General features: G+C 34.5%; 1 protein-coding gene across 1 annotated transcript in view; it reads right to left on the bottom strand.

Moving 5' to 3' along the window:
* The window catches only part of CNTNAP2 (contactin associated protein 2), a 1,978,697-nt gene extending 1,963,303 nt beyond the window's left edge, over positions 1–15,394 (bottom strand). Inside the window, exon 1 of the mRNA XM_077850275.1 lies at positions 15,248–15,394. Coding sequence (XP_077706401.1) covers positions 15,248–15,344 — 97 coding nt within the window. The 5' untranslated portion in view covers positions 15,345–15,394. The remainder of the gene's footprint in view (positions 1–15,247) is intronic.
* Positions 15,395–15,630: the final 236 nt, after the last annotated feature.

Genomic DNA, 15,630 nt, shown 5'->3' with positions numbered 1-15,630 from the left:
TGGTCTTATGAGAAAGAACAAATTTTATATAAGAATCATGAATATTTTCTCTTATTGCTAATTTTTATTACTTGAAGAGATTACAACCAGTGATTTCTCTCACTAGTATCCTCAAGTTTCCTTTTCTCTTGCCCTATCTATCTTCCTGTTGGATGGGGGTAGAGAGAAGAGGACACATGGAATAAGAAAATTAGAGAAAGTAAACTGTGAGAGGAGATTCTTTAGAAAAAGTTTTTCTAAAAGTTCTTCACTTTTAGAAAAAGTGAAAGTTTAAGTTCTCCTCCCTTTACTGAAAAGAATATTCAAGATTTCAGGAGGGGAAGAAACAAGTGTTTTGCTAATTCACTGCCTTTATCCTGAGTCTTTAAGTCTTCATGGCCAGGAATCTGGAAATTGTAAAAATAAATATCTAATACATATACTTTACCAATCTCAGACAGGAACCGATAGTCACCTTGATCAACTCAGTCTGGCTGCAAAGCAGGATCCAGTCTTGGTCTAAAAGATGGACCTGAGGGGTTTTCTGAGCCTCAGAATATAAAACCACAAGAATTCACTAAGAACCACTGAAAGGGCCCTAGAATATGTCTCAGAATATAATTTTCCAGTGACCAACTTCCTCCATTTTTATGATCCTATCATTTACAATTCATACTTTCATTATCCGTGTAGCAAAGTGTAATTGCTAATTTTCTCTGGGCCTTCTTTGCAAGGAGATTACATAGCTTTTATTACAGGTAAAGTTGCTTATATCAAAATTTAAATTATAAATATTTTCTACGTTCCTAGAGATTATAAAACTCTTTAGGACAGAGACCCTGTGTTTACAGGTTTTATAATTTTCAAAGCTTACCGCAGTGATCTATTTTTAATAGACACTCAAATGTTTTCATTAATAAAATGAAAAGACGTTTATAGACAATTTCAGCTGAACATTCAACAATCCTGGGGACTGATTTTCAGGGACTTAAAGTAATATTCACTGTTTGATTTCCCAGCTTTCTAGTTATTTGGATAGTCAAATTCAAAACTGAAAAAAATTGTCAAATTTCTTTTTATACTTTCCATCATATTTCAGAAAACCAGCTTTATACCATCTGCACATATGGCTGACAAGTTAAGAGTAAAAATGTTTATGCTTTTGGATATGTTCCTCATGCCCACAAGCTCTCTAATTTGCAAATGTTGTGGTTTTCCAGAAACATTTGTGAGTAAGGTAATTAAATACCTATTACATTGTAAAAGAGCCTCCACTAAAGAAATTATTTTATACTGTTCTGATCATTTTTTGCCACACTTTTTAACATTAATATACTTTTAAAATAAATGATTCAAGTATTAACATATCTGTATATAGAGTATAGCATTATATATACATTGTTACACATTAATAAAAAATTATAAGTTAATATAGATTATATATGAATTACTTCCATCAATTAAGTCTTTCTTAATGTATTTGACCTATATCATTAGCTCATTTTTTGACCATTTACATGTGTATTATGTGGAAATTAGATATCCTTGTCTTATTTTTGCTAATTGTTCCAAATGTAAGTCTTTACTTCCCAACTACATTATAAAATAAATGCCTGAGACATGAACAGATATTTCTCCAAAGAAGACATCCAGATGGCCAACAGACACATGAAAAGTGGCTCAACATCACTTATCGTCTGGGAAATGCAAATCAAAAGTACAAAGAGATACCACATCACACATGTCAGAATGGGTAAAATCAACAAAAGAAAAAACAACAAGATTTGGCGAGGATGTGGAGAAAAAGAAACCCTCTTGCAGTTTTGGTGGAATGCGCACTGGTGCAGCCACTCTGGAGAACAGTATGGAGGTTTCACAAAAAGTTAAAATAGAACTATCCTATAATCCAATAATCACACTACTGGGTATTTATACAAAGAATATGAAATACTAATTTGAAAGGATATATGCACCCCTATGCTTAACTGCAGCATTATTTACAATAGTCAAATTAAGGAAGCAACCCAAGTATCCATCAATAGATGAATGGATAAAGAAGAAATGGTGTGTGTGTACACACACACAATGGAATATTACTCAACCATGAAAAAGAATGAAATCATGCCATTTGCAATAACATGGATGGAGCTACAGAGTATAATGCTAAGCAAAACAGGTCAGCCAGAGAAAGACAAATACCATATGATTTCACTCATATGGGGAATTTAAGAAGCAGAACAAATGAACAAAGGAATAAAAAGAGAGAGAGACAAATGAAGAAATAGACTTCCATCTATAGAGAATAAATTGATGGTTACGAGAGGGGAAGCGGGTGGGTGGAATGTGTAAAAAAAGGAGATAAGGATTAAGAATAAACTTATCATGATGAGCACTGAGTAATGTACAGAACTGTTGAATTGCTATATTGTACATATAAAACTAATATAACACTGCATGTTAATTGTACTGGAATAAAATGTTAAGCTTAAAAAAAATAAATATCTGAGGCAATGGCAAACGATTTTGCAATACTTATTGATTCTAGTATTATATTCATAGATCTGTACAATAAATATCTAATGTATTAAAAAATGACCCCCAAATTAAATTAAATTAATTAACCAAAGTTAATCAACCATCATGTGCCAGCCATTGCACATTCTGTACTTAATCCTCATGGCAAGGCTTTCATACAGGTACTGTTATTTCACCATATTAAATATTATAATACTGGACTTAAAACTTTAGATAATTTGCCCAAGGTCACTGAGGAACAGAGCCAACAACCAAACCCAGTCTTTTTCACACAATCATCCGCTCATAACCTTTATAAGATATTTGTCCAAGAGAATATGCAGTATCTTTTTAAAAAATCATTAATACTTTTATCAAATGAATGTCAACACATTTCAGCAGGTAATCAGTATAAAACTAATTTTCAGTAATGACTGTAGAACATTAGATGACAGTGGTCTTTATTCTAAGAGCTTCTAGGATGGGATGCTCAGTCGTAGCAAAGAACTACTTCACATATCTATGGAGATTGGCTTTCAAGATAAAGACATCCTGCCACAGATATTAAATAGACCTATACATAAAATACTCACACATAGTACTCTGATTTTTGTTTTTTATGAAGATTGAAGAACCAAATTTGCCATTTTAGGTCAAACCAAAATGGACTACAACTACGTTTAGTTCATATGATCAAAAACACCTACAAAGACACAAAACAGAGTGGAAACAAAATTTTCCAAAATCTTTTAAAGATATTTAAATAGCGACTTTTAGGAAAAATCTATTCCCACCCTACACCCAAATCAATGCTGTGCATCCATGTAGCAATTTAGATGCTTTTTATTCTAAGCAGTTGACTTGCTAGATAGTCAAGTTCATCCACAGAATGTAAGGTTTCCTCAATGTTTATTTTTTAACAAAACTGGTAAACCATGAATTATTCTATGTTTAAGCAAAATAAATACTTATTGTCTATATTTTCAACCAATAAAGATTTATTTTTTGTTTGCTGATAAACTATTAAGCAATGCCATTTACTCTTCCAAAACTTTCTTTTCACTGTTTAACAAAAGACTTATTCCAAAACCTTCTAATACCTCCTCATCAGAGTGAAGTCTAAACTAACCCAACGTCAGAATTGCATAGCTATCGTTTTCTGGTCAGAACATTCTTCCCTTCCCTTTTTTTTTTTTTTTTTTGGATATCCCCTTCTTATCCTTTAAATTCCAGCTAAAATGTCATAATGGGAAGGACCTTAATCACTCGCTGATAAATTCACTTCTGGACCAACGGAGATGATTTATAATTTTAATTTAAATTTTAACATTCCTAATAAATAAAAGGGAGATTTGAAGTAACATACTAAGGTGAAATATTACAGTTAGAATAATTTTGAAATAAGAGTTAACAAACCCTGCTGAGGATCTGTGACTTACAGAAGCATATTATTAAATGGCATTTTTTCCTACTAAATTTTTGAAAAATGAATATGTGGAAGTCTATAAGGGTACAATAAATAAAATAATGAGAAATCGTTTTAGCTCCAGGCCTAGGTCACTAATTTTTTTTTTCAAACATGCTGATCTTTAGCATACTTCTGAGAAGTCCATCTTTAGCAATTTCTTAAGCAACGGTTGTCACAACTGTTGACAACTCTAGGAAGCCAGAAACCTCTGTCACTTGATATGGTTTGTCTTTGGCACTGGTGCATTTGTCATTTGAAAGTTCAATATGTAGAAACAAACACAGTGTGAGATGCTCTAAATACTGTAATTATAGACATATAAATGAACAAACAACAGATCTGAAAGCCTTTTACAAAAAGCTCTACTGGTGCCAATTTGATAAAAGAACAATGTCATTTCTATTTACAAGATTCTGAAATCTCCTTTTAAAAGAGAATATGTTACTATAATTTTACCACTTATAATTTAAAAATATTCAGGATCAACATATTTTTAATTCCAAAATTTATATTTTGGGTGGTTATATAATCTTTGTAAAACTAAAATGCCTCAGATCATTGTATGCAATAATTATATAACACGGAGCCATGTTTTCCACGATATGAAAACTAATCAAATTGCAGTAATAATTTCCTGATATATTTTGGGCAAAGAACAGATAATAAATAAGAATATGTTGTCTTTCACACTGAGCAAATACGTGTAAACTACTCTTTAAATAACCTTAATAGCCCCATTCCTTTGAGTGATAGTCCTCTGATATACTTACTCATTTTTGATTTATACAGGCATGTCAGTTTTAAGGCAGTATTTTTATAATATGACAAATACTACTTACAAATTTTACGATATTATATTAAAATCCTATTACTGATTACAATGCTCTTAGCTATGAAAATACAACTAAGAAAATACACCCTTACTTTTCCCTACAACCTAGCTATATGCACAATTTTTATATACAGATCTTACAGAACTAACCCATTTCAATTCAATTGTATTTATTTAATGCTACTCATGTACAGTCTTTTCTCCTGATATATTAATCTTTGACATATTAATTACCCATCTATAAAAATAGTGACTAAATATTAAAATTATATTTAATCATACTATGATATCTGTCTTCAAATATTTTATGGTGGTAGAATATCAGGTAAATATTAGCTTTTATTACCTTAAAAGCCCAACTACAGCTAATGGCCAGAATTTACGAGAATGTACATTTGTGTCTGTAGAACTTGATAAAATAACTATATAAAAATGAAATCAGTGAGCTTTCAATTTTTTGAGCATCCTTATGCTTTGAGTTTTCTAGCAGAGTGGTACTTGACTAATTTTATGTAATAGGTTCAATGCAACTAGCACAGTGCCTGGTACAATGAAAGATGATTACTGAAGTTGAGTTTCTTTAATACAACCACATCTTTATCCTGTTAACCTAAATACAAAATGTAGGCTGTGACCATGTAAACTGTGGGCTAGGAGTAATTTCTGTTATCAATAGGAAGAGCTAAGGGGAGTCAATGTGAAGAATATAAAATTGGGAACAGGCTTCACAGGAATGGACGGCTTTGAAATGGCAAAGGATCTCATAGGCTGGGGTGGGGGGGAATATTTCAGAGTTGAGGCAGAACATGAACAAACTTTCCAAAAGTAGGGATGATGAGAGTTAAAGTATAAACAAAATTTAAGTGCCTATTTTTGTACTTACCAAAGGATATTTTTGTTATATTAAAAGTCAAAATGAAATTCACTGACATTCCATACCAACTTTGACAAAATCAACTAATATGCTAAGATTATTATACACTAAATATATGTAATTATCAACTTTCTCCACTACTACCTCTATCATTTACAAGATTTTTTGACATCTTAAGCACTCTATTTCAAGTACCTGTTAGGTACAATAATTATTTTGTTGGCATCTGTCTTTGATTTGCATGCAGATTACAGGTATTTCTTTGAAACAATGTGTTTTGAAAAGGGCAGTCAGGCTTGGCTTCTAAGGAGTCTGACCAATGATATGGCTTAAGTGAAGTACAGAAAATGCTACAAAATAGAGCCATGCAGGAAAAAGGTTGAAGAAATTATAGAGCTTTCATGGCACAATTTCATTATTTCCCTTGAAACAATTGATTAATATTCATGTATAAATGATGGTAAGTATCTGTGTTTTAACCTTTAAAAATAGATGTTTTGCCTTCCTTCCACTGGCAGTATCTCCGGATAATTTCTCACTCTATCATCAAATAATTGAAGATGACTTGCATTTATTTGTCATCATGCCTTGTCAGTCCAAATAGAAAAAAAGAAAACTTATTATTTTCCAATAGTTATGCCTTTGATGAGACCAAATCACCAAAGGGAGGTGATAGCATCAAGAGGCTCCAGAGTTCTGAGACTTGGACCATAAATGAGTTTCCTCTAAATCAGCATAGCTAAAATAGGAAAAGTATTTCAGAAGGAGAGAATAGAAGTGAGGGCACACAAGAGAAACCTGATTGGAAACAGTACATTGTACAGGAGGAACTGCAAGGGGTTCAGTGTGGTGATGTCATGAGGTACACATGGCGAACCAGGGGAGATGACATCAAAGAGGCAAGAACCAGGAAAGCAGACTATTATGACAAGATGTATGTCATCGATGGTCAACTAGAGGAGAAGGATTGGAAGCAAGGAGGCATCCTGGGAGGTCACGAAACCTAATGTGTGGAGGAAACACTGAAAATCTTCACAAGAGCTGTGGTGATGAGAATGAGGGCAGGGAATAGACATAAGAAATAAGTAGTATAAATGACAAATATTTTTGAGACAAATATTTCCCCACTGTCATTAACGTCAAAGTTTTCCTCTCAGCAAGATTCTCAAGAAAAGCTTTATGGTTTAGACATTCTATGAAATTGATACTGAAAACAACAGTTATATAATACATAGGTATCATCATTAAAACTTAGTAATGGAAATAATATTGATTCTTTTGGATACAGATGGCAAAATTTCCTTAGAACCAGTTGAAAAAAGCTTTTATTCATATCTGATAAAGCATTTCAACAAATACTTTACATAGCTTTAAATAAATATTTTTACCATACAACTAATAATGTATGCAATCTGTACCCAAAAGACAAAATCACATTGTAATTTCACTTTATTATGAATATGGAGAACATAAATGACATTGTATGTATTATTAATGTTATTATCAGTGAAACATTACGATAACAGGTTTTTCCCACTATAACTCTACACAAGCAGTTAATTAACCTTAAAATGTTGCCTAGATGCAAGCTGAAACTCAATATGAGTCAGAGAACTGGAAGTCAATGGCATAGTATTTCTCGCTCAGCTTGCGGTGCCATGGTCAAGAGCACAGACTCAAGGGATAGATCATACCGGTGGCCTGGCAAGTTGCTTAACTTTTCTGTCTGTGCACTTTTCTTATTTGCCAATTGGAGCACCATTCTGAGGACTAAAAGAGTGAATGCATCTAAAGAGTAGTGCCTGACCTGAAGTCAACACTCAATATTGTTCATATCAATGGGCAAAATATTGTTAAAGTATAACAATGTCTATTGATGCCAGGAGTTCTAGAAAAGGATGCTCGTTCATCAGTGGTGAAAACACGAGTTATTGCAAATTTGTGGAGCCCAGTCAGGAAATGTTCATTAAAGAAAAGTTATATAAACCCTTTGATCCCAGTCTTTGACGTAGATCCCACACAAATGAACACATCAGTGTATAAATATCCGAATGAAGCTGTTTATTTTTGCATCCTTAATAGAAGTAATGTAAATATCCACGGCACATTGATATCTTTGACACAGTATTATGCTTGTCAAATGACATAATAAAACGGTTATTCTCGATCCCATACTCCAGACAGCCAAAAAACTTAATTCACAATACTAGCATCTTCTTTATTTTTATTATTTTTTTTTTAGCATCTGCTTTAAACTAGCCATGAGATACTTACATGCTTACATTAAGGTATCTAAATAAAATTTACATATACTACAGATACACATGAGGCATGATGAAATTTTTGGAAATCTTATCATTAAAAAGTTCTGCTATGAGGCAGGTATAACTTTGCATAAATATTCTTTTCATAGGAGAGCATTTAATATTAATCAAGTGATTTAACTGAAAAATGTGTTTTAGTATTAACAAAAGCTGAAAATTTCTGTTGATGGTATATATAACATGAGTACAAAATAACGTTTTATTTTATAGAGCAAATCTCATGAGATTATCCATAGTTGTATTGCAGAAAATATGATTTTATGGCCATATTCAGATTCACTGAGAAAAAAAATGCCATGATAGATTAACAACATTTGCCTTGATGGTGGCATCAGACTCATGCGTTGTTATGCCTGTGGGCACACTGAAAGAAAAAAAAAAAAAGGGATCATATGTTCTTAGATTGGTTGACATTAAAATCATTAACCTAATAGCATATTCATTTAATCATCTGAGAAAAATTAATATTCACACATGATTTTGCAGACATACTAATTTTTGTTTGATCCAAAAATGTTTCATATATATGACATAAGTCAATAAATTTTAAGCTAAAATTAGCAATTAAGTAATTTAATGCAGGATAGGCCTTTGTTAATGTGTAATCAAAAATGTTTAAACAAATGATATTCTTAAAATATGCTTTTTGCCATGTGACATACTTAGGCTGAAATTTTTTCATGCAGTTCTTCTGTTCACATATTTTGCCCAATATCTGAAAAAATATATAAAATATATGAAGGTAAATATCTACTTGTAACGTAGCTTACTAATTTGATTCTCATTAAGAGGTGGCTTCCTAGTAAAATGAGTTAACAAAGCAATGCAATTTAGTCAACATATGTTTTATGGTAGTTCAACATAACCATTTGAGTCCATACAATTTACCAGTAAAAACAAACACCCTCTATCTTAAGAGAATATTCTTAGAGGTAAATGTATTATTTCCTCTGGCAAATCATGGTATTTTACCACGGAATATACTGTTTTATTAATTCAGCATATATATATTATTTGAAAGAATATTATAGTTGAGTAGGTAAAAAGAAAAAATTGAGTGGTAACATCTTAATAGTAGTTAGAAAATCAGAAGTCAAAGCAGATTTTTTTCTTTTTACCTACTTTTTGCAACATGACATCTAATGCATAGAACTGAGCAATTCCTTGCTGAATTTAGTTAAACTCTATAGAACCTGATTCCAGTGTAGATGCCCCCCCACACAATACAGATTCCGGGGACCCAGTGTGTGAAAGTCATACCTCCACCACCACTTCCTATAATACACGTTCCCAGGCTGCTTAAGACCACCATGCTAGTGCAAACTAAGGAGGGGGTGAATGTATTTGAAAAGGGAAGGAGAACCTTATGTGCGTTTGAGGGTAATTTTTCTTGGTAAAAGTATTCTCAGAAACTAGTTTTACCTCCTTCCTAAACATGAAAACATTAAAGGATATATCAGCATGCATGTTTATGAAGATATTTTAGACAAACTTAAATCATAAGTAAAAATGCAGAATATGGCCCTTAGGAGCTCTGCTGTACTCCTTCAGCACTTTTACTGTATACCAAAAATATGATATCTTCCGCAAGCAAACTCAGAGCCAATGAGTACATCTTTATTTCCAGATTTCCTACTATCATGGGAGGTTTTAAAATCTGGAGTGCTATAAAAAAATCAGTTACTTCAAGCTGTTATTGTGAATAGTCTACCCCCAAAATGAATAATGAATTAAATAAGAGTTTAACAGGCTTTTTATCAAAATTTACAGTTGAGGAAATTATCAGCTTCATTTGCAAAGTGCAAATGACTTTTTTTTTTTTTTAGAATAACTGACCCAAAATACCTAACTCTTCATAATTGTGCTGAAGGAACCTGGACATAAAGTAGCTACCAACTCAAGGAATGTCAATTCACCTGATACTTTAAATAGGTAAGATTTAGTTAAATATGTAGCCAGTAAAGTCTATAAACAAGATGCGTTTAAAATGGCAATATTTTTGAGCCATTGGTAAAGAAATGGTATTCCAAATATCTTTCTAAAATAAATATCATAAATAACAGAAATATGAATGAGTGAATGAACAAATAGGCAAGCTCTATGGGTCATGGTCAGAATAAATGCCACTGTGCAACTCAACATCAAAGGGGAAAATGAGTCTTATTTCATTGCTGGTTTTTAAAACATGCAAAAATATTCTCATGTTCATTTAGTTCATTACTAAATAAGCTTATTACTGACATCTTAATATCTTTGGGTTTGACAGGGTCCAATAAATAGCATTCTCTTCTCTGCCTGAGTTCTAGGTTAGAATAGGAGTCACAGGGTGGAGAGCCAAGTATCACCCTTTACATAATAATTGCTGAATAGGGTTTAGCTGTGTGGCAACAATGGGATGCATTAACCTTAATTCTGAAATTAAACTTTCTAGCCATAGGAAGAACCAAAACACCCATATGGCTTTTCATTTATCAAACATTTTATTGCGGAGGCATAGCCTACTCTCCCATATCTTTCAGCTAGAATCTATACCTTCTGCAGGTAGCCTAGAAGGAAGAAGGAGGGGCTCAGCTATGCTAGGTCCTTAATCCAAAGTCTCCTGGCAGGTTAGTCCCTCTACTTCATATATAGGAAGGAACGAGTGAACTGGAGAGAAAGAGGCTAAGAATGTCACAAGTGAACTTTCCTCCACATAAAAGGAAAAATTAGCATGGAGAAAGAGGTAGCACCTCCACATCCCAACATCTTTAGTTGGTTAGAACTAAAACATCCAAGTTCTACAGATAACAGAACATGGGGAGATCCAATGTTTGAACTGATAATTTTGTTCGGATTCTCTTTTAAGTTTCGCATTTGAAATGTTCTCTTTATGAAGATCATTTCATCACTATTTGTACATATTAAGATGGCAAAAATAAACACATAATTTTAGTATGTGTGCTGCCGAAGCGAGCACAAATAAACACATAATTTCTTCCAATGGCCACATATTACATGATTATATAAATGTCTTATTTTTCTAATAGCTACTTATGCTAAGTATTTCTGTAGAAATACTGACAACATTCAATTTCAGATACTGTTATACATAGGACTATGGCATTCACTTTACTTCAATAACATTATAGTTTTGAGATTTAAATTACGTACTCTGTTCTTTAACTTTGCAAGTAGCAATATATGACAAAAGAAAGCACTTCTCAAATCAATTAGATATAGGAAAATTTTGAAATTACATGTTTTATTTCTTCATCCCTCAACATCAATCACCATGCAAACACGCAGAAGTTTAATACTCCTAAGATAATCATCCACTAGATATGATGAGTTAAGAATTTCTGAGCCTAGAATCTCTCCTTATTCTATACGTTATTTTCAACAAATAAGATTTCTTTTAAGTCTTAAAAGAGTAGCAAGACAAAGGGATGTATATCAAATTCCTTTTATGTTTCAATGATAAAAAGGATACATCCGACAAGAAGACTTATTGGTTCACTTTTAAAGACTTAAGATTCTCTAGAAGAATTTATAATTAAGACAAGTGATTTAAAATCTTAAAAGAAGTTACAGAAGTTGAAACATCCTCCAAATCAGAATAAAAATAAAATTAGAAATGTGATTTTTAAAATATAATGCACATCAAACAACTTCAGTGTTACTTACCTCAAAACGATATGTGTTATGTTTATAACTATATAGAAGTTAATAAAAACCTACATTGAAATCGGGGATTCCTTTCTTTAGCCAATTTTACCATACATCAATGTTAATGGAGAAAATTAAGATTCCTGCCAAAGATTCCTGTTGCCTAAATATCAGTGTCTACAATAAAATCAGGATTATGCAGTTCTCTTCTATGAGTAAATAACACTTTCTTATTAACAGTTTAAATTAATAGTGTACTACCTCTTATCAGCCAATGATTTTTGCTGGCCTAAAGCATTTTTTAATTTAAATTCATTTTATTAAGACAAGCTCGTTATTATATTTAAGCTCAGTGTAGACTAATAGTATTTGCTTTCATATTCATTTATATATTTTACATTCACTTCAATTATTTCAAAGATGACGTTTTAGAGTGGTATATGAATTGGAAAAGAAAGTAGATCAATATACTGTTGTTTTGATATTGTTGCATTACTTACTTGAAATAATTGCCCGTGAAAAGATCTATCTATAAAATTTTAAGTGGGTTTAATCCCTTGAAAGATACATTAGAAGATATATAAATATATACATATATTACATACAATATATAATACACTATATTAATAATATATATCTATATATTATATAACATGTATTCAAAGGGTTTCACCAAATATATGTGTATATATTTATATGCATTTGTGTTTAACTATGCTTATATATGTAAAAACATATTTGTCAGAAAGTATTTGATCAGTTGAAAACACATTTCTCAAATGTGACAGTGAAATTATAGCTTAATGGATATACAAAATAATGTAAAGTGAAGTTTATCAGAAAGCACTAAGTCAAAATTTAGTATACTTTAAGAGTAAGATAAATTCATTAAACACTAGCTCAAACTCCTCATCATTTAGAACTGCCCTGTCAGCGTCTTTCCAGTATGTTCAAATAAGTGCAACTCCCTAAGAGAAAAATATACTCTTTACATATGCGTCCTGTATCTGCACATTTGCAAGAAGAGAGGTGGTATGATTCCATCAGCTCAGCAGCAGCTCATCTGCACTGTCAAGCAATTAGATTCTATTTCTCCTTAATCCTAGAAATGAGCTTTTTAAATTTATTTTAGTCCAGCTATAGAAAACATAGTATTAGCAGTAACACCATTTTTATATGAATTTCAATAATAGAGAAAAAGAAATAAGCCAGAAGCAAATATATATTTAAAATGGTACTGTTGCCAAATGAAAAATATTAACTGCATTTTCTAGAAACGTCCATCATGTTAAAAAGTTATCAAGGGACAGAAAGTTTTAGCAGTGTCATATTTTTAAAAATGAGTAGCAAATAAAAACATTACTTTTGGATTTTCATGCTACTTTTTGTCTTGTGATGACCTCTCCTGGTTGAGTTGTTCATTATCTTAGATTCATGTAGTTACCAATTTTTTTCTCTGAGGGTTTTCAGTATTAAGAATATAACTCTCCCTCTTTCTCAGAGTTGTATAAATATAAATACAAATTGTCATTAAGTGTCAAATTATAATTTAAAGTACTGAATTTGTGAAGCTCACTCTAGTCAACAAAGTCCACATCATTCTTATCATTTAATTGATTTCCAGGATGCGGGGCAACTTTGGGTTTTAGTCAGACAATTTAAATTCAAAGGAAACAAAAAGTCATCTCAATTAAGCCATTTTACATATTTAAACAATAATGAATAAGAGCTAATAAATACATCTTAATCAGACATAAGTGTCAACTACCTTAAAAGTAATACTCTCTGCTCTTCCCCAACATCTAATTCTAACTAAGTTGTAAAAGCTAGGAATATATCTCGGCAACAACTTTTCTATTCTTAAAAAACATTAACCCCGTGGCTGCATGTGTGCCATTCATTCTTGATACATGGCAAATATTTCAGAGGGATCCATCACATTAATGTATACATAAAGATGCAATATAAAACTCAGGAAAAATCCTGGATATGAGAGCCATTAATCAGTGAATATAATTAATTTATAATCGATTTAATTTCTGAAAAAAAGCGGCAGTTAGTTCTATATGACCAGATCTTGAAATGGAAATCGAAATTTCATCAGATTACTTTTCTCCGGATGTAGTCACATATTTACATAAATATTAATACTGAGCACTGTCTTCAAAATTTGTTTAAATATATAAAACCGGAATACATATGTTAATAATGTATCACTTATTTGAGGTTCAGTCCGTTTGTGAAAAAGCTACAAAAATGTTTTTCAAGTCCATTACACACTGCCACTTAGTGACTTCCTATACTGCAAGAAAAGAGAAGCAAATACAATACTTGGGAAAACGTCAAAACTGCAATAGCGGTTCATCACATGACATTATTGTGGGGTAGATTCTTTAGCACAACTTATCAAGTCCTTTTTCAACGGTTATTCTTATTAATATGTATACCCCGGAACAAGAACATTAATATTAATGTATAGATAAAGATGCATCAATGCATCCCAAGACCTCATCAGCAGAGATAGGACCACAAATACAATGAATTCTGGAAAACACTAAACTTTTTTTTTTTTTTCTAAATGGAAAACACTTCAAACTAAAATCTCCATCGTTATTCTTTAATAAGTAGCTCATTCTCACAGACCAGCACTATGTGCCTGAGATTCCCACGGGCAAGCTCTCTAGGGTTTAACTCTTTCTGAATCAAAGGAGCGATCATGCGTCTCCTCTCTAGATGCACAGGATGCACTTCTGAAGCAACTCAGAAGATGGGCTGGAATCTTCTATTCCTTTCTACTCTTGCTAACCGCATGAAAACATGAGCAACCTTTTCTTTAAAAAGAAAAGGGGGGGAGCCTGCTGGAACACAAAGACTTGAATATATTGAACAGCATCCTTTCCCCGAGAACTCTTTAGGGATGCCTTCATGACTACATCCATTCCCCACGGCCTGTTTGCCCTGCCTGCCCCGAGTCCTAGGCTGTGTCACCCCCAAAGTGCCAAAAATCAAAGCTATTTCAGCCAGCACGCTGCATTCACTGTCTTCCCCTTCCAAGAAGCAAGTACTAAGTGGTCATTAACTTTTTGGGGGTGGGCGGGTAAGGGAAGTCCGCGGTGCCCCAACTGCTCCAAATGGGCTCCTCTTGCACCCCCACCCCCGCAACCCGTGCGTCTTGAAGTCAAAACCATATGCAAAAACAAGAAACTTTCTTTTTTTTTTTTTTTTTTTTTTTTGCCCCAGCCTTCACTTTCTTGCAGCGACCTACCCGAGCCCAAAGCCCCGAACTCCCTCCAACAACAAACACCCCGAAGTGGAGGAGTAACTCCTAAGAAGCTGTCGCCCGGCCTCGTCACTCCAACCAAGCAGTTGCCAACCCCCCCTTGCACGGCCGGGGACAACTTTCCAGAAGCATCAGCAGCCTCCAGAGCCCTCGCGCCACCCCCCCCCCTTCCATCCATCCCCGCCCTGCAAGCCCCCCAGCGCCCCGGGGCGCCCCGGGCTTCGGAGCTCCCTGCGGCAGCGGCTGCGAGACGCCGGCGCACGCAGGTGGCGGGCCCGGGAGGACCCCGACGCGGCCCCGGGCGGGCTGGGCGCTCGCGGGGGCTACTTACGGGACGCGGCCGGGGCGGTCCAGGCTCTGCAGAGGATGCTGCCGACGATCCAGAGCGGCAGCGCCGCCCCGCAGCCGGCTCGCGGGCCCGCCGGCATCCTCGGCGGCCGGCGCGCGGCACTCGGGGAGCTCGCTGGGCTCGCTGCGGAGGCGCCGGCCGTGCCCCCGGGGGCTGCTCCGGGCGCTGCTCCGGGGCGGGGCGGGCGACGGCAGGGCCCCTCCCGCGGCGTCCTCTTCCCCCCGCGCCCCTGCAGGCTCCAGCTCGGCCCGGGCCGGGAGCCCGGGGAGGCGCAGGCTGCCTCTTGCCTCCGCGCGGCTGCTGCCTCTCGCTCCGGGAGCCAGTGAAATGCCAGGGGGAAGAAATTCAAACCGCGAAGGGAAGGG

Source organism: Canis aureus, chromosome 15 (assembly GCF_053574225.1).
Source record: "Canis aureus isolate CA01 chromosome 15, VMU_Caureus_v.1.0, whole genome shotgun sequence".
NCBI classification, from domain to species: domain Eukaryota; kingdom Metazoa; phylum Chordata; class Mammalia; order Carnivora; family Canidae; genus Canis; species Canis aureus.
Note: the sequence above shows the minus strand (reverse complement) of the source record. Positions and strands in the feature narration are given on the sequence as shown.